This window comes from Cynocephalus volans, chromosome 2, assembly GCF_027409185.1.
Source record: "Cynocephalus volans isolate mCynVol1 chromosome 2, mCynVol1.pri, whole genome shotgun sequence".
NCBI lineage: Eukaryota > Metazoa > Chordata > Mammalia > Dermoptera > Cynocephalidae > Cynocephalus > Cynocephalus volans.
The window spans coordinates 101,416,737-101,444,432 of NC_084461.1; the positions used below are offsets into that span (position 1 = coordinate 101,416,737).

A 27,696-nucleotide genomic window follows, 5' to 3' on the forward strand; every position below is an offset into this window, starting at 1 on the left:
TTTTTGTAAATTTTAAGTAAATTTAAATATATTTTCATATTTCAGACACACTGAAATATCAAAAGGTTTATATGCGTTCCGTTTCCATTTTACTTCAGCTGTTTCAATCTACCAGAGACATGATTCTGCAGAATAATTTGAAATTACTTGCAAGCAGAATACAAACTTTTATTAATATGACTCTTACTAAATTTTAATTAAAATTCATTATATAAGCAAAAACTCACCAAGGAAGACTTAATTAAAATCCAGAATGTCATGATTGTTGAAAAGAACTGGTTATCATACTTTAAAAATTCATATAAGTAATATTTTAGGAATAACATTTATCTTTTAAAAATCAGCCTGGGCATAATTAAGATACAGCTTTTCAAATACAACATGGACTTATCAAGGTGCTTTTGTCAGAAATCAAAGATTTTGCTACAGTGGTTTAAAGGTAGTAGTACATTTCCAGTGATAGAAGAAAGGGAACCAGTTTAATTTCCAATACCTAGACAGGTAAAAGCAAAGATTTCCCAGATCTTGAAAAAATGGAGAAGCAAAGATATGCTCTGAATGTATTTTCATCTATTCTGTTTTGATGGAAAAATGGTTTACTATAACATTGGGATCTTGGGAGAGAGGAGGGCTTAAGTTGGGAGGTTGGTGGGTTCTGGGGCACCCAGGAATCTGCCTAAGAATAAAAGGACTCCCTGGGGGTGGAGGTAGTGGGGTGGGGTTGGGGAGACTTGTTAGCTTATATGTATTTCATGTTACTCTTAAGACGGATAAAGGGGTCTGAATTTAGTCACTACTTTTTAAGTCAGTCTTCTTTTTTTCCGAACATCCTGATCTTTCTAGCTCTTTCCATTCTTCTCTCTTACAGACCTTTATCTTTCAGTCTCCCAGACAGGACAGGTAGACAAGGTATTGCTGACTTTGAGAAAAATGTACTTTAACAAAGGGAAAGCAAAATGATGTCAAAGGCAATTAATTATTTAGGCCAGACTCAAAAATTCTTTGTGTTAATGAACCCATATAGTCCCTGTAGCCTATTTTCCATTCTAGTTTCTCCTTGTAGTTTCTTCATCTTTTATTGGACTTAGTGTATTTTACTAGTATATCATTGATGTCATGTTGTTCTGTTTTGTCTGCCTGCATTGTAAAAGGAAAGTTTAAATTTTTGTTTTGCTTTTGTTTTGAAAACATTGTCATTTAACTGACAAATTGCATTTGTAGAAATGACAATTTACTTTGTATCTAAAAACTTTGTATAAAAAAACTTAGGGTTTATTTTGAGCATCATATAGCAGAACCAATTTTACTTTTAACTCTCACAGATTTTTTTTTTTTCCCATCTCTAAATTAGGATTCCAACATAAAATTGCCTGCTGGGTTTTGGAAGCTGTGAATTTAAAAGCCAAAAGCTGAACCTTTAAAGTTTTGCATACGAAGTGGGAAGCGATGAAGGCTTAGAATAGTGATAGTTAAATAGTACTTTTTTTTCCCCCCAAAATGGTTTTCAGTTCCAAAGTCTTAACAGAATTGCTTTTGTAGTTTTGGCCCACAGGTGTATATTAACTGTGGCTAACAGAAAGTAAGATCATAAATCTTCTAAAACTTTAATTAAATGCTCTAAAAATGGAATTAAATACATTGACCAAAACACAGTGGATCTCCATTGTAGCAAACCTTCTGACATCCAACCATGTCATAATCAGAATTAATAAAATATTGTAAATTCTGTATATTTTTGTCATGCGTACTGGCAAATTTTGGAAATATTTTTAATAGACTCTAGCATCACAAACTAATTTTCTTTTGGTAGTGTGTTTCCTGTACATTTTTTCACACCATGAATTGTGTGAATTACTTTTAAAAAATTTCCATGTAGATGGTGATGAGCTCTTTGTACCAAACCATTCCAGGAAAAATCAACATGTTTATAGGCCTCCAAATTAAAATTTCAAAATAAAAATAATTTACTGAGTTCTATAGAGGGAAAAAAGTCTATAAACTTAAGTTAGATTTAGATTACCCACCTTACGATAGAAGAATATCACTGAGAATTTGGCATTGCTTTTTAGCCACTAAATTATTACTGTCTGGTTATGTTTGAGAAGTAGCAACATACCGGTGGCTTTGTAATATCTTATTCTGAGATTATGGGCTATATCATGAAGCTTGGGTACCACTTTGGGTCCCTCTATCATGTTACTTTATTTCTGGTATAAAAAATATATAGTGGTCTCATTCACTTCATTGATTGAACTCACTTCCAATTTCTATGTTCCAGTATTTAATTTATGTTAAACTGCAATTTTCTAACAAAGAATCATTAACTACTTGGGTCCATTAACTTCTATCACTAGAACTAGTTATTACTTTTTTTGTTTTAATCAGGTATCTCCTTTAAAGAATAGAGAATAAGAAAAGTGGCCATAGGATATGGAGGTTGGAAGGTTAGCTCACAAGTTGGTTCTGCCCCTCTACCTTGCCATGCACATTTATTTTGTACTTCTACAAAATTACGATGAAGACCCCTGAGGTAAAACTAGTAATAATAAATCCATGAATGTACATACAGGCAAATCCTATGTTAGAAATTAAAACCATAACTGAAGATAATCTATATAAAATGACTAGTAATTTGGAAGGTTTTAAAATTTTTGAACATTCTAATTTTGATAAAATCGTTTATGAAATGCCATAGTTCTTGCTCACTACAGGATTGGTATCAACATTTCTAATCTGTTTATAATTGTAGTATTAAAGCACTGCTTTTAAAGCAAAGAACAAGCCTATTATGACAAATCCCCAGATTAAAATTTATCTCGCTTCATATTCAGAAATTAAATATTGAAATTTTGTTTTACTAAAAAAGTACTTTCAAAATATACCATTATTTTGTTAATGATTTTGAGTCTGAAACCATTTAGTGCTGTGTTTACTAATGTTGGTGTTCTTTCACTTTGCCATTAGGTCAAAATTATGAATGTGCATATAGCAACTTCTAGCAGGAAGGGTGGGTAAAAGTTTTAGTATGTATAAATTATTCCAGCTACCATCTTATTATGCTATATTTCAAGCTTGGAAAAATATTTTAAGATGGTAGGTTGGTATTTTATGTCTTAGATGAAATAAATTACAAAAGTATTACTTTCCTTTTCCCTTCAAGAAAGTTAACTGCTTATTGCATGAGGAAAAGGGAGCTTTTAGATTCTTTGAAATATATATTAGTAATGCTGCTTTTTCACTTTTGCTTGCACATATTTTGTTTATTTTTGGGTCTGGCAATTTAAAAACAAAATAAAAAACAAATCATATCCATCCATTACTATCTTTGTGATTCAAGTGCTTGAAATTTCCAAGAGTATGTCTGTATAAGTCTTCTATCTGTTTGGCCTCATTTTGGTATACTTGCAGACTTCATTTTGTTTTCTTTCTCTTAATTCTGTTAATTTATTTAATCTCATGGGAGAGAAAACATGACCATTCTTTTATATAACGTACTTCATTCTTTCATCTAATTCATACTCTTAACTGCTTTGGATTCATATATTTGTTTTGTTAGTGGAGGTGCCGCGGTTTATCTGCCATGGTGGTGCTTGAGTATAACAGACGGAAACAAGTTATTTCTCCAGTAGAATTTAATTCTTTTATTTCTACTTTATGTCAACTATGTAATCTTAAATTTTTAAGAACTACATTGTATTGTCAGAAGTATCCTATTTTTGCATTTTAAAATGTATATACTACTAAGTCAGGTAAACTTAATTTCTGTAAATGTAATATTGAAAAAGTTAAGTGTTAGTAAAAGTTATCTCATTGCTTTGAGTATATCTTACTGAAAAAAAATCTTAACCAAGATGAAAATTACTTTACACTGCTGTTTCGGATTTCCTAATGGCAAATTACCTCTCTTACATTTTATTTTAATATAAATGTTTTAGACTTCACTTTCATGAGATTCTGAAAATGAAATTTGTTTTATAGTCATTCTGGTGTTGACTACCCAAATAACATAAAGTCTTTTTTTTTTTTGAGCCCTAAGTTTTTATCTAGAAACACTGACAACTCCTTTAAGCATCTACTTACTGATCAACAGCCCTTCTTGTATTTTTCTTATTTTGTATTCTGCAGAATCTGATTTCTTAATATGTTAGTTTAATTAAAATTTTAAGTACATATTACAGTTTTTTATTTCTTACTATTTAAATTCATGACATACTACACAAAAGTATTCAACATGCTTGAGAAATAATTTGATTCTCCTAATTCATTTGCGTGTTTTAAATAGTTCCCATCCTTTGCATGTCTATGGCTTGCTGCTTATTTTTAGAAAAATTGTAGTTTGTTGTACTTAGAAACTTCTTTTGGTTTTACATAATAAAATCATGATATCTATATGCTAATCAAATCAATTGCTGTATTGACTTTATTCTCATTAGCAGCCAACAGTTGACACCATCTTTTTTGACACCATCTTTGGTCACGAAGAAACAATTTTATCTAATGAAACTTAACAGGATGTATTGTTTATTCTCATTTTCTTTGCTTTAGTTTAGTTTAGCTATTCATGGTAACAGGATATTATGGAAAAGAAGGCTTCATGACATTTAATTTAATACTGAAAAAGTTATGTTTACTATTTATAAATGTAAACCATAGAATTCAGTAAAATACACAGACACACACACACATTCTCTTTTACAATAAAATTCTTTAATAATTCATGGTTTTAAAATATGTATATTCAAATATTTTATCAATACTTTTCTATATTCTAATTATTTTTATGCTTTATGGAAATTCCAAAGTAAAAATAGTGGCAAATTGTTCTTTTAATTAGAAAAATTATGGGGGCCAGCCCCATGGCTCACTCAGGAGGGTGCGGCGCTGGTAGCGCCGAGGCCGCAGGTTCCGACCCCATATAGGGATGACCGGTGCGCTCACTGACTGCGCGTGGTGCAGACGACACCGTGCTGAGGGTTGCGATCCCCTTACCGGTCAGAAAAAAATAAAAAGAAAAATTATGAAATTCTTCTTCCTGGAAAAATGACATTAGTTCTATCATGTCTGCAATTTTGTAAAGTAATTTTGTTCCTTTGGCAGACAACATACTTCCTGGTAAGAAAGTATACAAGGTGGTAAACCTCTTTGAACTGAATTTTCCTTTGATCCTAAACCATTCTAAATTTTGGTAGCTAGACCTTTAATACCTGAAATGATCAAAATAAAGATCCTTTTGAATATGATACATGCTACCCTAAATCATGTTCAGTTGAATCTTTAGCATCTTTGGGGGAATCAGGAGGGAAGTAGGGTGTAACAAAAGCTTCATTGTTTCAGGTAGGTATAAATGCAGATGTCTATCAAATATCTAGTTGTACATCAAAAACGACTAACCTCCATTAAATTATGAAAATCAAATTCTCCAGCCCTTTGCAGTCTTTACTTGGGTGTGGAGTTTTTCATCCATGTCACCCTTCTCATTGCCTGTGTGGACCATATCTATTATTAATACTATTTTACTAATTTTTCTATTATTTTCCAATTCTGAATTGATAATCCATGGCTTTTATTTCATTGCTTAACAATGTTTGTATCCTTTATTCAGCAAATAGTTTACACTGGCCTATTTTGTATCAGTCAAGATTTTTCTCAGGTAACAGCTTTATTATTATTATTATTTTAATTAACAAAAGAGGTAGGATTACATAAGAGAAAAAACTAACGTGACTTTAAAACTAGTGTTTCTAATTTCACGAACATTGTCTTTTATATATGTATCTAAGCAAAATGGAAGACTTGTTTTGTTACTTGTCTACTTTTGTGTAAGATGATGCCATTGAACTCAGATGTGTTTATTGGTTTTGCTGTATTATATAGCCTAAATAAAAATTAATGAAAACTAATTGGTAATTTTTAAACCTTAAATATGATGGCTGTTGATGTAGCTGTTTGAGAAAAATGACATATATGCATTTTTCTTTTATTTTTAAGCATACTTTCTTTTGAAATTAATTCACAAATTATAAATTTTCCTGCTAAGAGGAAAACCAAATATTATGCACTTAGTACTACTTACTGAAAATTTTAGAATTTATTTATATATACTACTTTTTGCATTTATGCTATTCTTTCTCTAAATTTATACACTGTGAACTGAACATATGTTGTTGAGTTACTTTATATGACAAGATACTTTTAATCGTTGTATATATACTAATGCATCGAAGGGTGGTAATGATCCTCTTCTTGCAGTTTTATCTTTAGGAAGAACTATTCTCTTTGGATCAAGGCTTCATTTAAAAGCCTGATTTTTTTATTTGTTTGTTTTTAATATTCTAGAACTTTCTTAGAAAAATTTAGAAGCGCTCCCACAATTTTAAAAACAAATTTTGTTTTGAAATGTTTTAAGGGTTTAGCCCTGAATAAAGAAACTAAACAAGCATGATCTATTACTTTCAGTTTTTATTTCACAGCGCATATTGATAAATTCCAGTTTAAAAGAAAAAAACTATCATGATTGTTGCAAGAGATGTTTAAAGGAAATTAAATGTAAACTATGCTTCGTGCTTATATCATCTGTCAGTTAAATCAAAATATAGGTGAAGATCTAGCTTTTGTCGTGTGAATATTGTGTGTAATATCTAGGTGTAGTACATATTAATTTGTATTTAAATCTTTACATTGTTGTTATTGCATGTGTTCACTGTATTTTTTAATGTGTCAACTGTTTTCTCTTTATAGATTAGTATTTAAAAAGTAACCATCCCATACCAATTCAAACTACCATCTGGTCTCTAAGCTTGTTATATGAAAATCTTTATCATTGTCTTCCATTATAAGTGTTTTATTATGAGCTACTCCTGAGTTGCACATTTTCTTTTTCTTTTATTTGCTTCTGTATACAGGCTGGCTTAGCAGGAGCTCCAGCCCGTGCTGTATCAGCTGTAAAGAATATGAATCTTCCTGAGATCCCAAGAAATATTAACATTGGTGACATCAGTATAAAAGTGCCAAACCTGCCCTCTTTTAAATAAAATATTTAAAAGACCACTCCCAGGTAAAATCCAGGGGGAAAAGTCATCTAAGTTTACTATACAGTTGTTTACCAAAAATAGAGGAGGAGAGTCTTAACTTTTGCTCTTGGATTTAAGTCAAGGTACTGTATAGAAGCTGTGTAAAATCAGTATGAAAGTTCAACGTGGCTTTTCTTGCTCATTGATTTTAAAGAAATTGAATAGTTCCAGTGTGATTCTTGTTTTTCTTTTCTAAACTGTTCCTGTGCCACTGAAGGCATGCCTCTGTGTATTGGCTAATACAGTATTTTGAAAAGTGTTTGAGATATTTCTTAAATTATGTACAACCCAAAATGTTGTTGTTTTGTATGGATCACAAGTGTAGCATTCCTTAATTCTTTCTGCTGTTTGTCACATTTGTTATTTAAAGAACCAAGTATGTATTGCATGAAAACATTGTGACATTTTTCTCTTAGTTTAAATAAACTCCAAGGTAACTGGATTTCTGAAGCACCTTTCTGTTTGCCTGATATCTCCTTTAGCAATAATTTTTCTTATGACCTTCTGACTCAACGAAGTAAATAAAAGTATATTTTATCACTGTTAAGCAGCTGTTAATGTTCATTTATTTAATTTTTACTCATGTTTTTAATATTCAGAAACTCAGTACGTTATTCTGAAACTCAGTTATTTCACAAATCAAGTGCAGTGTATCTCATAGCATATTGTGTAGGATGAGATCTGAAGTAGGAGATGACAATCTTTTTCTAAAATATGTATTCAGAAGCCTTGCATCTTGTCTCTTCTTGCCAGATGATTAAAAAGTAATTTCAGCTAATATTTAGCTAATTTTGAATACAAAAATGTTTGCGGCTCCACTTGACTATTTCATCCCAAAGTCAAAGCTAAACTGATGTTTTAAGTCCTCACTCACATATTCTGATTTCTCATAATCAGCCCACATTTTCTTATTCGGTCTTATCTTGTGAACCATGAGTGGGATTCCTTTTTCAGTTAGACCACGGTTTTCCTTACAGTTCTAGTTCTAGTTCTCCTTCCCCAAATGTTCTCTTTGAAACACTTCCTTAGATTTGTAGTGTTTATGAATTTTATCTCCCAGAACTCTGGGATGTAAGAAAAGTCACTTTATTTTTTGTAATAAAATTAATCTGATTCTGAGCCCCCATATTGTTGAGGTAACAGGAAGTTCAGTTTGTGATTATGAGGATTTTCATCAGCTTTTACTGTATAAAAGTTCTAGAGGAATATTATGCAAAGTAGAACATTCAGGGAGGTCCCTAGTCTTCAGTCATTCATTTCACAAATATTTATTAACTGCTTTTTGTGCCAGGTGAACAAGTTCCTGTCCTCATGGAGCTATATAAAATAACACACAGAGAGCCTGGCAATATTCCACTCCCTCCCCACCCACCTTTTACCTTATCCCTTTGTGTTTGGCGAAAAAAAATATGGGAAGGTTAAGAGTTGGTTTGATAAGGATGTGCCAAAATTAGGGAAACCTCTGAGCCAGACCATACTTTAACCTCAAGAAGCAGTCAAAAGTGTTTTATCTCCCACTATATTCTATCAGATATAATGCCCCCAAACCAATAATTCTTCCTACTTTCTTTCTCTCCTTTCTCTCTCCCCTCTTCTCTCTTTCCTCTCTCTTCCCTCCCTTTCATCCTTCTTTACTTCAGTAAATACTGAGCATCACCTATGTGCCAGGCATTGTTCTACATCCTGGGATAGAGCAGGGAACAAAACGGTTTCCATTAGAGCATAAATTCAAATGTGAGGAACCGAACAATAAATGTATAATATGTCAGGGAATGATACATGACATGGAGAAAAATAAAACTGAGTAAAAGGGATAGGGAGTAGCAGGGCAGGTGGTGAGTTGGTCTGTTGCTGTGATATATAGAATGGACAGAAGGCATCTCTGATGAAGTAACATTTGAGCAAAAACCTGAAGGAGGTAAGGGGGGTGTCATGGGAATTTGTGGGGCAAGAGTAATCCAGGAAGAGGAAGTAACACATGGCAGGGCCTAGAGTCAGGGTCATGCTTGGGCTGTTTGAGAAACAGCAAGGAGTCAGCAGCAGAATGGGCAACAGGGAGAGAGCGTTATTCAGTGTCCCTGTTGTCAGTCTCTTATAATGTTTACTCACGTGTGGTATACAGGAAGGGATACTAAATAACTTTTTTTTAATCTTTTGATATTTTAGAATGTAACAGGGCAGAAACTTCCAGTTAAACGTAGATTATTGAACATAGTCATTCACATTTGTGCTCTTTCAAACCATACTAAAGTGACAGTAAAGATTTTTTTTAAATGACATAGACCAAATGGACAAAAAGAATCAGAGTGGTGAAAACAACTACAAAATTTTGGAGGCTAGAAAGCTTGTGAATGAATAGTATGTGGCTGAGCAGTCCCTTCCTGAGAAAGATGAAATTTAATGCACAATGGAATAATTATGGAACTATGTGGATTTGCACTGCAGAACCCAAAAAGGCTTAAGAAAGTGAAGGTACCACTGCGTCATATAAGTGCACTAATTCCGTTTAGTGGTGGAACCCTCATGACCAAATTACCTTTTAAAGCCTCCACCTCTTAATACCATTGCATTGGGAATTAGGTTTCAACAAATGAATTTTGGGGGCATTCCCATTCAGACCGTAGCACCAAGGTACATCATAGTGATTCTAAAATATTTTAAAATCTGTGGAGAAGGAAGGATAAAAAGTCACATACAAAGGATCAGGAGTCAACATTTAAAGTCAAAAGACAAGGAGAAATGACTTCCAAATTCAGAGAAGAAATAATTTTCAACCCAGAATTCTATGCCAGCCAAATTTTCAGTCATGTATGAAGTTTTAATAAATAAGTTTTCATACATGTAAGTCTCAAAAAGATGAATTTCTCATGCCCACTTTCTCAGAAAGCTACTGAAGAATGTACACCACCAAAATAAGGGAATGCATTATAAAAGAAATACATGGGATCTAGTCATCAATAGGTACACATGGGAGAAAGGTGAGGGAAATACAGAACCAGATGAATCTCAGAACCATAGCTTTGCAGCAGGCCTAATGGACAATTAGACTAGACTAAAACAAGAAAATGGAGGGTGCAAGGAAAGATATCTCTAAGAGAAAGCACACATTGTAGTGCATTTGGGAAATAATATGTGGGTTAAATGATTTAACTTAAGTATTTTGTAAATCTATTGATACAATTCCAGTGTTAATGGAAATAGTTTTTACCTGAAAATAACTTTGATGTTTAATAAAATTGAGGTGAGGGGGAGACTTTTCAAATATCCATATTTTAAGATAGGTATGCTTATGGAATGTCAGGGTAAATGAACTAGATACTGTAGCTTTCAGAAGTTTACTCCACAGTTTTTTTTAGCATATGTAGAATGTCCAAGAAGGAGTAGCTTTATCTTGCCAAAGTAGCAAGGTTTGAAAATTTTTTATGGGCTTGGAAACTAATTGGTATAGTTTGAAAAGTAGGGTTGATATTTCTGACATACCAAGAGCTCACAAATTAGTAAGAAAAAAATGATCCAATAATGTGCAAAAGATAGAAATAGGCACGTCATAGAAAACTAAATCTCAGTGGCTAATAGATATGTAGAGATGCTTAACCTCTCTAGTAGGCAGAGAATCAAGTTAAAAGAATAATTAAATTTTATTTCTGTCCATCATGTTGTTGGCAAAAATTAGAAATGACAACATCTAGTGCTGGAGAAGATGTGGGGAAATGAGAACTCATGTATTAATAGTCGGAATGTAATTTACTATAACATTATTTTAAGACAAATATGCCAAGTTTTGTTAAAATTTTTAAAAAATGATAAATATACATATTGTACATACTCCAGGACCCCCTTTGGAGACTCTGTATTGATATAACATACCTTGGTATCTTTCCACACTAGGAGATTTATTACCTCAGTTGTTTGTAAAGCAAAAAAAATAATGAACTGGAAATGTATTAAATGCCCACCAGTAACAAAATGGTTGAATAAATGGTAGTAACTGCCACACGAGTTGTGTATTAGCAAAAGACTGGAATGACCCAAATGTCTGTTAGGAGACTGGTTGAAAAGCTGGGTTGCATCCACATTATAGAATCCTATGGAACTACAAAAGAATGAGATAAATCTCTGTGTATTGCCATGAAATGATCCCTATAATATACTGTTATGTGAAAAAACAAAGGTGGGAAAATGTATATATGCTATGCATATTAGGGTTCTCCAGAGAAATAGAACCAATAGGATATATATACAGTTGAGCCTTTAACAACATGGTTTGAACTACACGGGTCCACTTAGATGTGGATTTTTTTCAGCCAACCACAGACTGAAAATACAGTATTTGTGGGATGTGGATCACATATATATGTGGGGGGGAGGGGTGTTGGAGCCAATCCTCCTCGTATACCAAGGGATGACTGAAAATGTGTGCATATATATTCTCTCCAAGTTCACAGAACTTGGTGTATTCTTTTAAAAACATTACAGTAAATTACATTCCCACTATCAATTAAAAAAATTAGTACAAGGAATTGGGTCACCCGATTAAGGAGGATGACATGTCCCAAGATCTGCAGAGTGAGTCAGCAAGCTGAAGACCTAGGATCACAGACGGTGTAGTTTCAGTCCATAGGTCGGCAGATCCAGGAAGAGCCAGTGTTTCAGTATGTGTCCAAAGGCAGGAAAAGCCAATGTCCCAGTTCGAAGGCAGTGAGGCATGAGGAATTCCCCTATTTGGGAGGAAGATCTATTCAGGCCTTCAACTGATGTGATGAGGCCTGTTCACATTGGGGAGGACAATCTGCTTTACTCAGTCTACTGATTTGAATGTTAATCTCATCCCAAAACACCCTCAACAGAGACACCCAGAATAATGTTTAACCAAGTATCTGGGCACGTTATGGTCTAGTCGAGTTGACACAAAATTAATCACACAGGATGCTATCAGTTATCTGAGAAAAATGAAGAATGAGTGTGTGGGGATTGTTTATATTTTTTAAATGGAAGGATAAACCATACATATTTTTAAAATATATGAAAGTACTTTAAAATGTTCATGGAAAGATTCATATTACCTTTCAGTACTATTTTTCCATAAATGTTTTGAAGTTCCTTTGTATATCTATGGTGTGAAGGAGGAAATAGGGCAGCACTACTTAGTTTAGCAGCAAGCTAGACTTCTCTGAAATCACCTTATTTTGGAGCCATTTAAAATTTTTCTTAATTAGTAAACAAAATTAAATTTGGAAAAACTAACCCATAAAAATTGAAAGCAAAGCAGCTGAATTGAAGTAAGCAATGAGTTGGTTAATCACTCAGAGGGGAGCTATTTTACATGACTTTAAAACTCTTGACTCTACACCACTAAAGCCAAAAGACCTGCATCCCCCTATCCCCAAATTAAATTGTTTTTAGTGATCACGGTGTTGGTGGTATTTTTTATTCTGAGGCTATGTGTGTGGATTGCAAGGTGAAGCAGAGGAGAAAGTATGTCGGTGGCTAGTGGATGGTCTGGGGCACATCCCTCAGGACTGAGGCACTCAGTTCCTCAGCTGCTGGCAGTGAACGCTCAGCTGAGTTGCTCTCTGAGAATTGCCACCAGCTGGAGAGAGCTGCTTCACATGAAGTCCTAGCTCCTCTCCAAAGACATCCTGCATTTAAGTTATTAAAGCCCAGCCCCCTTAGCTAAGGCAGGAAAGTTCTGAAAGGTCATCCCAGCTCCAGTGCTACACATGGGACCAGTGGAGGCCTTCCTTGTGACTGCATTACAATTTAACTCCTCCTGCCTTATCCGACTTCCTTCAGACCCTTACAGACTTTGATCCCAATGGCATACCACAGTAAATGTGCACACAAATCTCCATCTCAGTCTGTTTTTCAGGGAAGCCTATCAAAGCAGTTATTTCCAAGAATGGTCTGAGAAAATAGGTTCTAAAATGAGATTTTGCAGCTGGATCACCACTGGCAGGCTAGCATAGGGGGCAGTATTGGAGGCAGGTGGAGCATGGATCACCACTTGCATGCTATAGCAATGTAATTGTTGAAACTTCCACTGGTGGTGAGCTGGGATGGGATACTGGAAATGCCCTGGTCTGGACAATGTCTCAGGCATTTGAGAAGTCCAAGGGAAGTAGTGATTATAAAGTGCATGGAATTGTATGGCTGTTGTTCCAGGCAGTCAATGCATTAGAGAAATGCCAAGGGTGATTAATGCCCAATTAGGGCTATGTGTGAAGGCCAGAGGCCCTCCTTGGCAGCACATAAGGACTCTCATCTCCTGCAGCTGGAGGACAGAAAAAGCTGAGGCTAAGGCCCAGGACGTGACTCCAGCTGCAGAACCTTGCCAAAACAAATCTGGAAGAGCTGAGAGAGTATATGTGGGCCTGGATCCTGAAGATTCTGAGTCACGGGAGAAGAAACATAAAGTTGGATGAGAGTTTATTTATACACATATGTAAGCACTCTCCAATAATAAGATTTAACACTCTGGGAAGATAGTGCTAACACATGGCTAGGGGAGTTTGGAAGTTTAGTAAGATGGATGTGGTACATGGGAAAGAATCGGGCCAGAGGGCACACATAGGCTGCACATGGCCTGGCCCTATTCATTGCATTCTCCCCTGTTGGCCAGTGCCTCTCTCTCAGCTCATGGATAGGATAATGGTGAGGAGAAATCGTTCCGGTGGGCAGAGGTTTGGCTTGTGCACATGGGCATTCACTTGGTTTGAAAATAAAAGTGGCCCAAGGTGAGAATATGTATGGAATATAGGCAGTTGCAATGGCTTGGCTGGTTAGTCAAAGGGATTGGAAGATCAGGAACAGGGTTTGGGGAAGAGGCATGTGGATGGACCTAGGGGAACGAGCATGAAAATATAATTTTTTGTTTGGTGGCTGGCTGGTACAGGGATTGAACCTGGGACCTCGGTGTTATCAGCACCATGCTCTAACCAATTGAGCTAACTGGCCAGCCCGAAGGTTTTTTGTTTGTTTGTTTTTGGGTTTTTTTTTTGATATTTGAATATTTTCGAATGATATGTTACCTATAAGAGAGCATCTATCACAGAAAAGGCACTATACAAACAGATCGAATGACTCAGTGAAGTGTCAGTCTGCTTCTGTTCTTGGCACAATGGGAACTTGAATGGAGTAGCTATGGTAACAGGGGTGGAGGCTACACATGGGCCTTACTGCATGAGCTTCTACTCACTAAGGCTAATCTAGCTACCGCGTCTGTCAAATGTCCCGTCTACTAGTAATAGAGACCAAGGCTCAGTGCCTGATACAGCACCTTCCCTTGAGGAAACCAAGCAGCCACTTGGTGGCAAGTAACTTTGGACCCCTTCCATCCTGGAAAGAGGAGCAAATTGATCCTTATGAATTGATACATATTCTGTGTATGAGCTTGCTTTTACTGGCTGCATGACCTCAGCCAACATCACTATCCAAGGAATTACAAAGGGTTTGATTGACCTGCATAGGATCCTTTATAACATTCCACAGCAAAGGAAGTGCCTCAGTGAATACAGATCCATGAGATCAACTGACTGTTCTTGCCACATACCACCAAAGCCAGAAGCTGTTAGAGCAATGGAATGACCTTTTGAAGGCACGCCTGAGCATCAGCTTGGAGATGATACCCTGCAGAGATGGGACAGCATTCTCCAGGATGTAACATATACCCTGAATCAACAAACTACATGGTTCTGTGTGCCAATAGGTAGACTACATAGGAGTCAGTCACCAAGGGGTAGAAGAAGGAGTGGTCCCACTTAACACTACTCCGAATGACCCCCTTTGGGAATTTGTGCTTCCAGTCCTCAGAACTCTAGGATTTGGGGGTACAGAAGTCTTGGTTTCCAGAAAGGAAATGCTTCCTTCCTCCAGAGGCACAAGAGTCACATTAGCCTTTAATCTATGGCAGTCCTCTAGTCGTTTTAGGCTCCTCATATCAAGAGACCTGTTGGTAAAGAAAGGAGGACCATCCACCATTCCTCCCAACTCATTGAAGTCTGACCAAAAAAATGTCTTTCAGAGCACCATAAATAATAGCTATCATGGCTTTTCCAGTGGAAATCACAGCCATTTTGGAGATAGATTTCATTAGGACCCTGCTGCTTGGGTTCCTGCCACTGACTTAGCAGATCACTCAGTGAGACTCCAAAACCAGACGTTAAATATATCTTGTGTGTGTGAGTGTGCATGTGTGTGTGTGTAGGGGGAGGGGGACAGAGATCAAACTGAAGAGTAACTGATTATTGCAGGTGAGGAAGAGGTAAGGATACCTATTAGGCTACTGCTAGTGCGAGGTCACAGGATTTGGGGAATATAATTTCTAAAATGCTCCATAAGAATTGGTAGGATTGGGAAAAGGAAAAAAGGAAACTCACTGACCTCTCCCATTTCAACCATCCACACCTTAACCATTTCCTTCACTTTGAGTCCATTATAAAATAAACCTTTAGCAGTGCTTGGAAGATTCCCATGCACTGCATGTCCCAGGATGACTAATTGCATGGCTTCTAGGGTCAAAATGCCTGGCTTGGATTTCTAGCTTGGACCCCATTAAACCAAATAGTACCTCTCAGCCTCAGTTTTCTCATCCATAAATGGGAGTGCCTGTGGTGCATACATCGTAGAATTACTGTGATGATTACCTGAACTAATCCATGTAAAGTGCTTTGCACAGTGCCAAACGCAAGGTCAGCGGTTGATGAAATGGTGGCTTGCAGGGTTGTTTTTGTTTTTGTTTTTTAACTTATGTGTCTTTGCTTCAGGGGGAAGTCCATACAAATTCAGGAGTCTGACTGGTTAGTAAAGAATGTTTTTCACTTTCAAGGGCTTGTTCTACTTAGAACATGCCTTTCCGAAACCTTCTCTTTCTTAACTAATCAAGCTTCTGAACTTTGGTTGCTAAGACCTTCCCCTTCACCAACACTCCAACCTCCCCTAGGGTTGGGGAGGGGCTGCATATTGCAACACAGAAGTTAAGATCAGAGTATTTTCCACTATAAAGCTACCTTAGTTCCAGGAGGCAGGAATTCTGATTATTATGTTTAAAACCCTCTTTGTAGTGTTTCTTCCACTTCCTGGAAATTATTTTAATAGGTGCTTTTATATTATTATGAAACTAGAAGAGGCACTACTAGTACCTAAACCTCAAAACTGTTTATTCTGGAATTATAAACAATACATGTGAGATTTTTTTTCCTGAAGACACCCTCTCTCCCCAAACATAGAGGCTAAAATAGATTATTTTCATATCCCTTCCTTCGACATTAACCATCATCACTCTGTCCCCAATGTGTACCACTGCCCACCCCTACCCCAAGGAGCTGGCTCTGTGAATGTAGCCTGGGCCTCCCTTAGAAAGTTGTCCCATGTTGGCTTTAATTAGATGTCATTTCCTAAACATGTGGTATATTTTATACCAGTTATTTGTAGAAACAATAGAAGCTCATTACTAACTGTTCCTGCCACTCTTAAGCCACTTTCTAGAGCCCTATAATGGAACATATAGAATTAGAGACACTGGTAAAATTATTTTTAGGGTGAAAAGAGGTCCTAAACAGCTTTATAATGTGAAAGTCATTATGTTTTCAGTTTTCAATGGACCAATGATACCTGTGTACTTTTCAAATTATCTTCAAATGTACTTTAAATCTGATTGCAGTAAAATCTAATAACCTAAAGCAGAATATTCTTAGATGACTGAGATCAGCTACTCTGCAGTTTTGGAAGTTTGAAACAATCTACAGATGTAATGTAAATTATTGACAGTGGCAACCAGGAACAGGCCCTTGTGTGCCAAGAAGATCTCTTGCACATATCCCCAATTGCTTTCAGATTCATTCATAAACTTCTCTTTTAAATGCAGCCATCCCTTATCACAAGCCTAATTCACTAAATCTCATGATATTTTATACTGGATAGGAGAGGCATAATTTTAGAACACAGGGCACAGGAAGGGAGGACATGCCTGGCGAAGGGTTTCAAAAGAGACTGAACTACACTCAATACAGCTGACTGACAGAAGATACAGCTAGATCAGGATTTCTCAACCTTGGCTCTATTGACATTTTGGGCTGGATAATTCACCATTGTCCTGGGGGGCTGTCCTGTGCATTGTAGGATGATAAGCAGCAGCAGCCCTGGCCTCCCAGTTGTTACAGCAAAAATGTTTCTCAAAGCTTTCCAACGTCTGCTGAGCTGCAAAATTACCCCTAGTTGAGAGCCACTGAAATAGAGAATTCAGAGTTCTAGAGAGACACTTGGCCTAGTCTGCACTTTGTTAGGACCCTGATGGCAATGACACCAACTATGAGCTACTAAATTTGTCACATACTGTCAAGGGGCTGACATTTAGAGCCCATCTCAGTTGGATCTGAGTCTACCCTTCTTATGGCATGGTGTCTTCCCTGAATGCCAGTGTTTTTCAAGATACTCATTTGGGGATCGTATTAGTCCGTTTTGTGTTGCTATAACAGTACCTGCAACTGGGTAATCTATGAAGAAAAGAGGTTTGTTTGGCTCATGATTCTGGGAAAGCTGCATCTGGTGTGGGCCTCAGGCTGCTTCTACTCATGGCCGAAAACAGCAGGCAGCTGGCAGGTACAAGCAGATCACATGGCAAGTGGAAGCGAGAGAGAGAGAGAGAGAGAGAGAGAGAGAGAGAGAGACAGAGAGAGACAGAGAGAGAGAGAGCGCATTAATCCATTCATGAGGGATCCACCCCCATGACTCAAACTGCTCCCAGCACTGCCACATTGGGAATCAGATTTCCACAAGTTTTGAAGGACAATAACATGCAAACTCTATCAGGGATTATGAAATCAGTTTAGTGGGTTCCAACCAGCATTTTTTAAAAAATGAAATAATGGGATAGAAAAAAATAATACAAAAAATATCAGTATACTTCATGGAATAAATATTGATTCACAAAATTTTTTATTCTGTGTGTGTGTGTGTGTGTGTGTGTGTGTGTGTGTGTTTGTGTGTGCACCACTGTATGCTTGCTCATATCAGATATTGATGTGAAATGTATTTCTTACCAAGAGTTGCATCAGGAAAGATTGAGAATCCTGTTCTATTTTAACATATCCACTGGACATATAATTCTCTCCTAATGCCTAATGTTATTAGTGTTCTATTGCTGTAACAAATTATCACAAACATAGAGGTTTGAAGCAACACGAGTTTATTCTCTTGCATGTCAGAAATCCAAAATCAGTTTCATTGCATTAACATCAACATGTGTGAAGGGAAGGTTCCTTCTGGAGACTCCGAGGGGAAAATCTTCCTTGTCTTCTCTGGCTACTAGAGTTGCATTTCTTACAATTCCTGGCTCACAGCCCCTTCCACCATCTTCAAAGCCAGCAGGATAGCATCTTCAAATCTCTCTGCTTCTCTTCTTTTCATATTGCCTTCTTTCTCTCTCTGATCCTCTGCCTCCCTCTTACAGGGACCAGAGCAGATAATCTAGGATAATCTCCCTAACTTAATCCTTAAGGATCCTTAATTGCATCTGAACGTAAAATAACATTTACAGGTTCCAAGAATTGAAACATGGACATCTCGGGTGGCCAGTATTCAGTCTACCACACATGATCTTCACTTTGCTTGTCCCTCCGATACGAGATGCCCAGTCTTCTCCCCTATGCCTACTCAGATCCATCCCTCCATTAAGGATTTCATCTCGCATCCCGGGATTGGAGCTGGAGAGTGGGAAAGGACTGTGTTTCTCATCTGTAAGATGAGACGTTTAGCCTAAATCAATGCTGTTAAAGATTTTTTTCTGAAGTTCTGGAAAATTTTGTTCACAGGCAATTTTACTTGGTGTGACAATAGGTAAGTAAGATGAAAGTTGAACTGCTCTGGTCCCCCTACCTCATGACTTGACTAGTTTTTTAGTGGAGCCTTCATACTTGCCAGTTTCCACATTAAACTCCTACCTTTACAAATGAGGGAAGTAAGACTTAGAGAGGTGAAATAGCTGTTTGTGGTATTGGAGCTGCCCTTAATCAGTGGAGTGTCACCATCATCAGGTTGCACATGCTTTGTGGGCCTCAATTTTGTTAGCCACAAAATGAACATTGAGGGAAAACTTCATAAACAAATGGGATTTTGGAAGGCCTACGTGAGAAGCATTTAAATTGGTAGAAAGGAATTGGGCATTGTGGTAGGCAGAATTTTTAAGATATCCCCAAAGATCCCTGCGTCCTGGTATACAAACCCTAAATAATCCCCTCCCATTGATGCAGGCAGGACATGAGGGTATGCTGGGATTTCATGTCTGTGATGAGGTTATGTTATGTGGCAAAGATGAGTAATTTAGCAGATGTCAGTTGTCTGTGAATTAACCAAAAGGGATATTATCCTGGGTGGATATGGCCTAATCAGGTAATCCCTTTAAAAGAGGGTGTATTAGTCCATTTCTGTTGCTTATAGCAAAATATTTGAAACTACGTGATTTACAAAGAAAATGAATTTTATCCCTTACAGTTTCAGAAGCTAGAAAGTCCAAAGTCCAGGGCACACAACTGGTAAGGCTTTCTTCGGTGGGGACCTCAGTAATAGCAGGATATATCACATTGCAAAAATGGTGGAGCACAGAGAATAAGAGAGAGCAAGAGAGCAACTTCCTCATTCACTGTCCTTTTAAAGCCCTCCAAACCATGTCCATGACCACCATTTTTAATCCATACACTATAGCATGGCCCTGCAATCTAATCACCTCTTCAAGGCACCACCTTTCAATTACCATAATAGGATTTCCCACCCTCAACAGTTACAGTGAGGATTAAGCTTCCAGTATAAGAAAATTGGGGACACAATTCAAGCTTCAGTGAGTTTTGGGGGGACATAATTCAATCCACCACAGAGGGTCCAGGCAGTCACTGAAGGGACAGATTTGAAGCAAGAGAGACACACTTCTGCTAGCTTTGAAGAAGCAAACTGCCATGTTGTGGAGCAGGCCATGTGGCAGGAAACTGCAGCCGTGAGAGAGCTGAGGAGTTGCAAAAGACCCTCAGCCAACATCCAGCAAGAAAATGGGGATCTCAGTCCTACAACTACAAGGAAACGAATTCTGTCAGTGACCAGTGAGCTTAGAAGAGGAACATGAGGCTCAGATGAGATTATAGCCCTGCCAACTTGTTCTCAACCATGTGATACCCTGAAAACTGAATTCTCATGAAAACTGTGACGTTGTACATAGGTATTGTTTTAAGCCTCCAAGTTTTTGGTAATCTGTTACACAGCAATAAAAAACTAATGAACTAATAAAGGCATACAAGAGAATCACCACAGCAGAATCCTAATTATGCTAATGTAGTACGTGGATATTAATATTAAAATTAAGTTATTTTATGCAATGACATAATTGAAATAAGCCAGACCCATTATGCCCAAAGGTATGGAAATCATCATGTTGAAGGGATACCTGCACTCCCATGTTTATTGCAGCTCTATTCACAGTAGCCGAGATATAGAACCAACCTAAGTGTCCATTGATGGACAACTGGGTAAGGAAAATGTCATATATAAACACAATGGGATACTACTCAGCCATAAGAAGAATGAAATTCTGCCATTTGCAGTAACATGGATGAACTTGGAGAAAATTCTAAGTGAAATAAGCCAGGCACAGAAAGAGAAATACATGTCCTCACTCATAAGTGGGAGCTGGAAGGAAGGAAGGAAGGAAGGAAGGAAGGAAGGAAGGAAGGAAGGAAGGAAGGAAGGAAGGAAGGAAGGAAGGAAGGAAGGAAGGAAGGAAGGAAGGAAGGAAGGAAGGAAGGAAGGAAGGAAGGAAGGAAGGAAGGAAGGAAGGAAGGAAGGAAGGAAGGAAGGAAGGAAAATAATACATTGAACTTTCATAAGGAGAGAACAGAACTGTGGTTATTTGAGCGGGGGATGGAGAAGGGGGAAGGGGGTTCAGGAGAAATTGATTAATGGACACAAAGAATGAGTACGTTTTGTAACGACGAATATGCCAACTGTCCTGATTTGTTCATTACACATTGTGCAAATACTGATAGTCAACTCTGTACGCAACACATATGTGTAAGGAATTATGTTTCAATTAAAAAAAAAAGAAGCTAGACTCAAAAGGCTGCATACTGTATGATTCCATTTATGCAACATTCTGGGAAGATCAAACCATAGGGATGAAGAACAGAACAGTGGTTACCAAAGGTTGGAGATAGGGGAAGGAATTGACTACAAAGGGCAACAGGAGGGAATTTAGGGTAAATGAACTATTCTGCATTATGATTGTAGTGGATATACATCTCTGCATTTGTTAAAGTCCATAGAACTGTACTCATATGTCACACAGAGTGATTTTTACCTTATATAAATTTTAAATTAAGTAATTTTTAAAGGAATTACACATTGTTTACTTGGAGTCTGGGAGTTCTGGAGAAGGTGGTTTCCTTGTGCTCTGCACACTTCTGTCACTTTCATGGAGTCAGACTCCAGGCAGGAAAACACTAAGCACACTAGATGTTTCAAGAAGATGGTATTTAATACAGGAAACTGATTACACAGGTAGAGGACTGACAAAGCAAAAAGGAACACCAGAGTCACTCAGAAATAATAATTGCAGGAAAGAAAGCTAGGAGCCGGGAGGTGGGGCCCTGAGGGGTTGATGCTCAGACTCAGGAGGATGTGCTGACCAGCTGCTTGAGCGCCTCTAAGGAGGCATGGCCCTCTCTGAGAGAACCATGTTGGTGCCAACAGTTGGAACCAGCTGTCACCCAACTACCTGGGTGACTTGGACAAAAACAGGAAAAAGCAAGAAGGAAATTCCTTCTCCCACCCTCCAGTCTCTTTGTATTGATAGAAGTTGGCAGGGAGCCAGCTAACAAAGGATTCTTTGAAATGTAGTTTGCAGACTCCTAGCTCCAGTGTTACAGAGCAGGATGTAGAACAGAGGATTTGGAGCTGAGATAAAATGGATATATAAAAAAAAACAAAAAACTTTATTCATAATCTCATACAGGCAGATTAGAAACATGACAGCTGGCCTGTGACTAGTGTCGAAGCTGCAGATGGAGACCAGGAACACTAACATGGCATGCAAGATCAGACCGACTGTGTTCCACCAATGGCCAGGGAGTCACTGGCATCATATGCAGGTATCCAGTGTCATCCTTGAGATGAGCAAGATGATCATTGAGCATCATTTTATGAGATGTTTTGGCCCAAGAAGGTAAATAAATGGGGAAAACTGCTTTAGTCATTCCTGAGAGCTCAGTCACCAAAGTCATGACTGGTTGTTCCTTTAAGGATGGATGGGAAAAGTGTGGCAGTTGAAATCTGTGACCCAAGAATGTCCAGTTTGTTCAAGTCTTAGGCATAGGTCTTATCTTTGAATGGCCTGTAAAGCACCAGTATTTGCCCTCCAACAGTAAACACCGTGTCTTTTGACCTAGTACTTGCATGCCTGCTTTTATCCACCCCAAATGTAAAATCTCCAAGAATTCCATCTTCTGTTAAATTTAAATTAGTCTGTAAACCTTAAAATGCTTTCCTAAAGCTTGACAGCTTTATAGATCTCTTCATTACTTTTCAGTACCATTAAATATAGTGAAATAAAGTTCTTCATGTGAAACTTCAAAGTTTATTTATGCCATGATGATACAATGCTTACTATTAAGATATTTCTTTCTTATTCAATAAACTTCTGACTTACATACAAAGTATTCACAGCTTAACAAAGATCAACATTACCGAATAAAAATGAAATGATTTATTGTATTCTGTGGGCTGCTTCTATGCAGATGAAAGTATCCTCAATAGAGTATTTATTAATTTATCAGGAATGCAGGCTGTCTTAATCCATTTTCTGCTTCTGTATAACAGAATACCACAGACTGGGTAATTTATAAAGAACAGAAGTTTACTTGGCTCAAGTTCTAGAGGCTGGGAAGTCCAAGAACATGGTGCCCGCACCTGGCAAGGGTCATCCCATGGCAGAAGGCATCACATGGAGAGTGAGCATGTGAGACAGAGAAAATCAGTCAAACTCATCCCTTTATCAGGCACTCACTCCAGCAGTAACAGCATTAATCTATTCATGTAGGCAGAGCCCTCATGACCTAATCACCTATTAAAGATCCCATTTCTTAATACTGTTACAATGGGAATTAAGCTTCCAACACATGAACTTTTGGGAGACACATTCAAAGCATAGCACTATCCATGAGGGTCCCCAATAGTTGAACAGTCAGCCTGGAAAATAAAAAATCCAGGGACTCAATTTCCATGTGTAGAGCAAGGAGAATGCTGCCCTATCCATCTCTGGTTTGATGATCATAGAAGTTTTTAACCCAGGAATCAGTGTTTGCAGCTAAATAGAAACAATTTTGTGTTAACCTTTATAATAGCCCTTTTCCTTATTTAATCCACTTTCATGAAGTGAAATGTATAAAATAATTAAAAAGAAAATCACTGTACCTTTATTAGGGCTGTTTATATATTAGGTCACCTGGCACTCTGAACAAGAGTACAGGAGCTGGAATGAGCAGCCTATTATGGAAAGAAAAGATCAGGCTTTCAGGAGTATAAGGCTGTAGAGAGAGAGTGGCAAGTGTGATATTTGAAAAGCAAACTAAACCTTGAAAATTAGGCTGAGGAGTTCTGATGTTATCCTTGGAAGCTTTTGAGCACATTGACAATTTATTGTGTTGGGTATTTGATAAATGCAGACTCACCCAATGTTTGAAATATCTGGCTTTGTCAATTTGGAAAATGCTTTGGAAGAAACACTTAAGAAATCATCAAGTGTTCCATAATTGACTAAAGCATTTTTCCTCCACTGATCTCCTTAAAACTCATGGAAAAATCTAACAATAATAGAAAGGAAATAAAAAAGACCTCCCATCACCCCCCAAAAACAACAAAAAAACCCTCCATCTTTAATAAAATAAAGAAATGGTTGCAAGTGCAGCCTACAAACTCTAAAACATACTTGAAAATATTGTGTTCTATGGTACTGTAGGGAGACCACAGTTAACAACAACTTATTATGTAATTTCAAATAGCTAATAGAGGATTTTGAATGTTCCCAACACAAGCGATGACAAATGTTTGAGGTGATGGTTATGCTAATTCCCCTAGTGTGATCATTGCACATTGTATGCATGTACCCAAATATCACATCATATCCCTTAAATACATACAATTAACATGTGTCAATGAAGAAAAAATAAATAAAAAGAAGAATAATTCCACTTCTGTAAAAAAAAAAAAAAAGAAAAAGAAAAGAAAAAATATTGTGAAATCCAAGTGAAAATTAAACCTACCTTCTAAAATCTTTAGCTAGAAACAATTCCCTGAAAGGAAATGTTACACTGTGGAAAGGCCCATCTAAAAACAAAATCTCCAATTGGTGTGGTCAGGATGTAGATGGCCCAGGGGAGAAGCAGGAATGTCCCTAGAGACAGTTCAGTAACCACAGAATCGAAGGAAGTGGGGCTGAAGAAGAGCTTTGTGTCACCTTGACCCTCTTGATGCCTCTTGGTCTGGGGAGACTACATGAATCTACATTTGAAGACCTGCTACTTTAGATACCAGCACAAAGAGCCTGGAACTTAAAGTTTTAGCTGCCACATTGCCTCTAGAATGACTAAAAAAGATGTACTTCCAGAACAAAGGAAATAAGGGAAATGGTAATTGACATAATTAATCTGAAACAAAGCAGAGGGCTGCAGTGGTTCACTCCCCCACTCTTCACACTGTTCTTTGGCCCCAGTCAACAGTAAGTAAGGATTATAAAGGGATGACATGATACATAGACATAGACACCACAAAAAGGAGTGAGAGGAAAAGAGCAAAATGCACTGAAAGACATATAGGAATTAATCAGAGAACTGAGAAAGAGTTCTGCATAGTTTCAAAGAAATGTTAGATAGCATGATTTCTCTAAAAAGAGAACTCAAAAAGTAGACTTGAGGATTTAAGGAATATATGAGAAGGTGATATAAAGACCTGCAGAACTCAAAAAACAAATGAAAGAGGAAAATAATTATACTTTAGTTGAGACACAAGAAGGAAGGAAGGAAGGTAAGAAGGAAGGAAGGTGAAAAGAAAGATGAGTTTAAAAAAAAAAGTGAGGCTCTAAGCTTATGAAAAAGCATCCAGCATGAAACAGAAAAAACAAAGGACATAAGAACTGATTCTAGAGAATATGATGGTTATGGAAGATAGATGAAGGAACTCCAACAATTACATAACCAGTATTCCTAATGTAGAGAACTGAATAAATACCACCTAAAACATTTAAAGATAGGATTTTTAAAAAACTTTGTGAATGTAAACAAAAATTTTAATCTGCAGGCTGAAAAGACACTCAAGATGCTAGAAAAAAATATGTATGTACATATATGCACCCAATAATCAATTCCAGTATATGGCCTTATGAAGTTACTGAATTTCAAAGATAAGCAAAATTGATAGAAAAAGTGAGTTATGTACAAGGGGAAAATCAGGTTGGCTTCATAATTCTCCACAATTACAATATCTACAAAATATGTGGTAATGGATTAGAATTGGAGACATCAGTATGAATTCATCTTTAGCTTAATATAGACACAGCTGAATACATATAGAGATATTTATCGATATGTGTACATATGGAGGTTAGGATATACTCACATATTTCTTTAGTCGATCAGCTGGGAGTGTCTGGACAAAGCACAAAGGAAAGAGGTGTCACACTATATAGCAATGAGGACACCCACACCCAGATCTTGTATTCTAAATACCATTCTCCAATAAAGGCAAACAGGGCTCCTTGGAGAAATGTCTATTTCTAGGGCTAGGTCAAGGACATACAAGAGAAGCCTGCAGCATCTTGTGGTGCCAGCAAGTTAAGGAAGTGCTCAAACAACAAAACGATGGGTGTGTGTCAAAGGAACTCAAGAGCCAACTGGAAGAGTTCTCAGTGGCCAAAACTGAAACAATTTGAGCAATAAAATAAACAGCATTGCATTGGATTATAATCCAAAGTACAAAATAAATACCAAATCCATAGTGACACCAATACATGATTGAGTAAATAAATAATACATAAATAAGAACAAGCAAATCTCCTATTTAAAAGAATTCCAAATAGTTTATGTAGATACTCCCCCCCTCAAGTAGGTGAAGCATAACTCCCTATCCCTTCAGTACATGCTGCACATAGCAACTTCCGGTATGGGAAGGGAGACCAAAGGGTGGAGAAACCTGACAAACACTGCCTCAGCTATGTGATCAAGCTGAATGTCATCCATGATAAGTCATGTTGACAGCATGTACCCTTGATATATGTGATGAGAATAGCACTTTACCTTGGTGGCCTTCCTCCCCAAAACCCATAACCTCAATCAAATCATGAGAAAAACACCAGACAAACCCAAATTGAGGGCAATCTGAAACCACCCTGACCTGTTCTCCTCAAAACCATCCAGGTAATCAAAAACAAGGGAAGCCTGAGAAACTATCACAGTCCAGAGGAGCCTAAGGAGACATGATGGCTTATTGTGATGTGCTATCCTGGGTAAGAAAAAGGATATTAGGTAAGTCCATAAGTATGGATTTTATTTAATAATAATGTGTCAATATTGGTCCATTAGTTTTGATGGATGTATTATACTGATGAGAGATATTAACAATAGGGGAAACTGGATATAAGAGAATCCTCTGCACTATCTTTGTAACTTTTTTGTAAATGTAAAACTATTTTAAAATAAAAAATATTTAAAAACAAATTTGAAAAACCCTAAAAGCATGTATAATATAAATTTCTTTTCTTCGTTCCTTCCTTCCTTTTCCTTTCCATCTACCCATACCTCCATCTCTCCTTCCACCCACTCTCCTCTCTGTATGTACACAGGGAAATGGCTGCAACACTTTCCAGCACATTTTAAGGACTACCTTATCTGAATAGAGGAATTTGTGGTAATTTTCTGAACTGCTTGAATTATTTTTAATAATTGTGCTATTTCTATCAAAGTATTAAAGTCACTATGTTTTTTAATTGAGGGAGTTGGAGAGAGAGGTGCCAATCATCAAGAACTTTTTTTCGATATAATTTATTTTTATTTATTTATTTATTGGTTATGGATATTCATGGGGTACAAAGCTGACCATTACCACCTGTGCCCAAGATGTGATGATCAGATCAATACTATCAGCATGCCCATTAACACAAATTGCAATTATTCCCCATCCCCCCATCCAACTTCTCCCTGACTCTCCCCTCCACCAACCCTAGGTCTGTTCTCTCTCTGTAAGTCCAGCGCACCACTGTGGTCTTTCTTTCCTTCCTTCTTTCTCTCTTAGTACCCACTTCTATGAGTAAGGACATGTATTTTTCCCTCTGTGCCTGCCTTATTTCACTCAACATAATTTTCTCCAAGCTCATCCATGTTGTTGTGAATGGCAGAATTTCATTCATTTTTATGGCTGAGTAGTATTTCATAGTGTATACATACCACATTTTCCTTATCCAGTCATCCATCAATGGACACTTAGGTTGGTTCCATATACTGGCTATTGTAACTAGGATTGCAATGAGCATGGGAATGCAGGTATCCCTTCAACACAATGATTTCCATTCCTTTGGGCATATAACTAGAATTGGGATTGCTGA

General features: G+C 37.1%; 1 protein-coding gene and 1 non-coding gene across 3 annotated transcripts in view; one reads left to right on the forward strand and one right to left on the reverse strand.

The window, feature by feature from the left end:
- AP3S1 (adaptor related protein complex 3 subunit sigma 1) overlaps positions 1-7,579 on the forward strand; it is a 57,778-nt gene extending 50,199 nt beyond the window's left edge. Inside the window, exons 6-7 of one of the 2 annotated variants that reach the window (XM_063086868.1) lie at positions 5,603-5,650; positions 6,903-7,579. In XM_063086868.1, the coding sequence (XP_062942938.1) occupies positions 5,603-5,650; positions 6,903-7,031 (177 nt within the window). In that variant the 3' untranslated portion in view covers positions 7,032-7,579. The remainder of the gene's footprint in view (positions 1-5,602; positions 5,651-6,902) is intronic. The other variant, XM_063086869.1, reaches the window with a different exon arrangement.
- Positions 7,580-13,950: 6,371 nt separating this feature from the next.
- Positions 13,951-14,024, reverse strand: TRNAI-GAU (transfer RNA isoleucine (anticodon GAU)). Its single transcript has one exon. It is a non-coding gene; the product is annotated as a tRNA-Ile (tRNA).
- Positions 14,025-27,696: the final 13,672 nt, after the last annotated feature.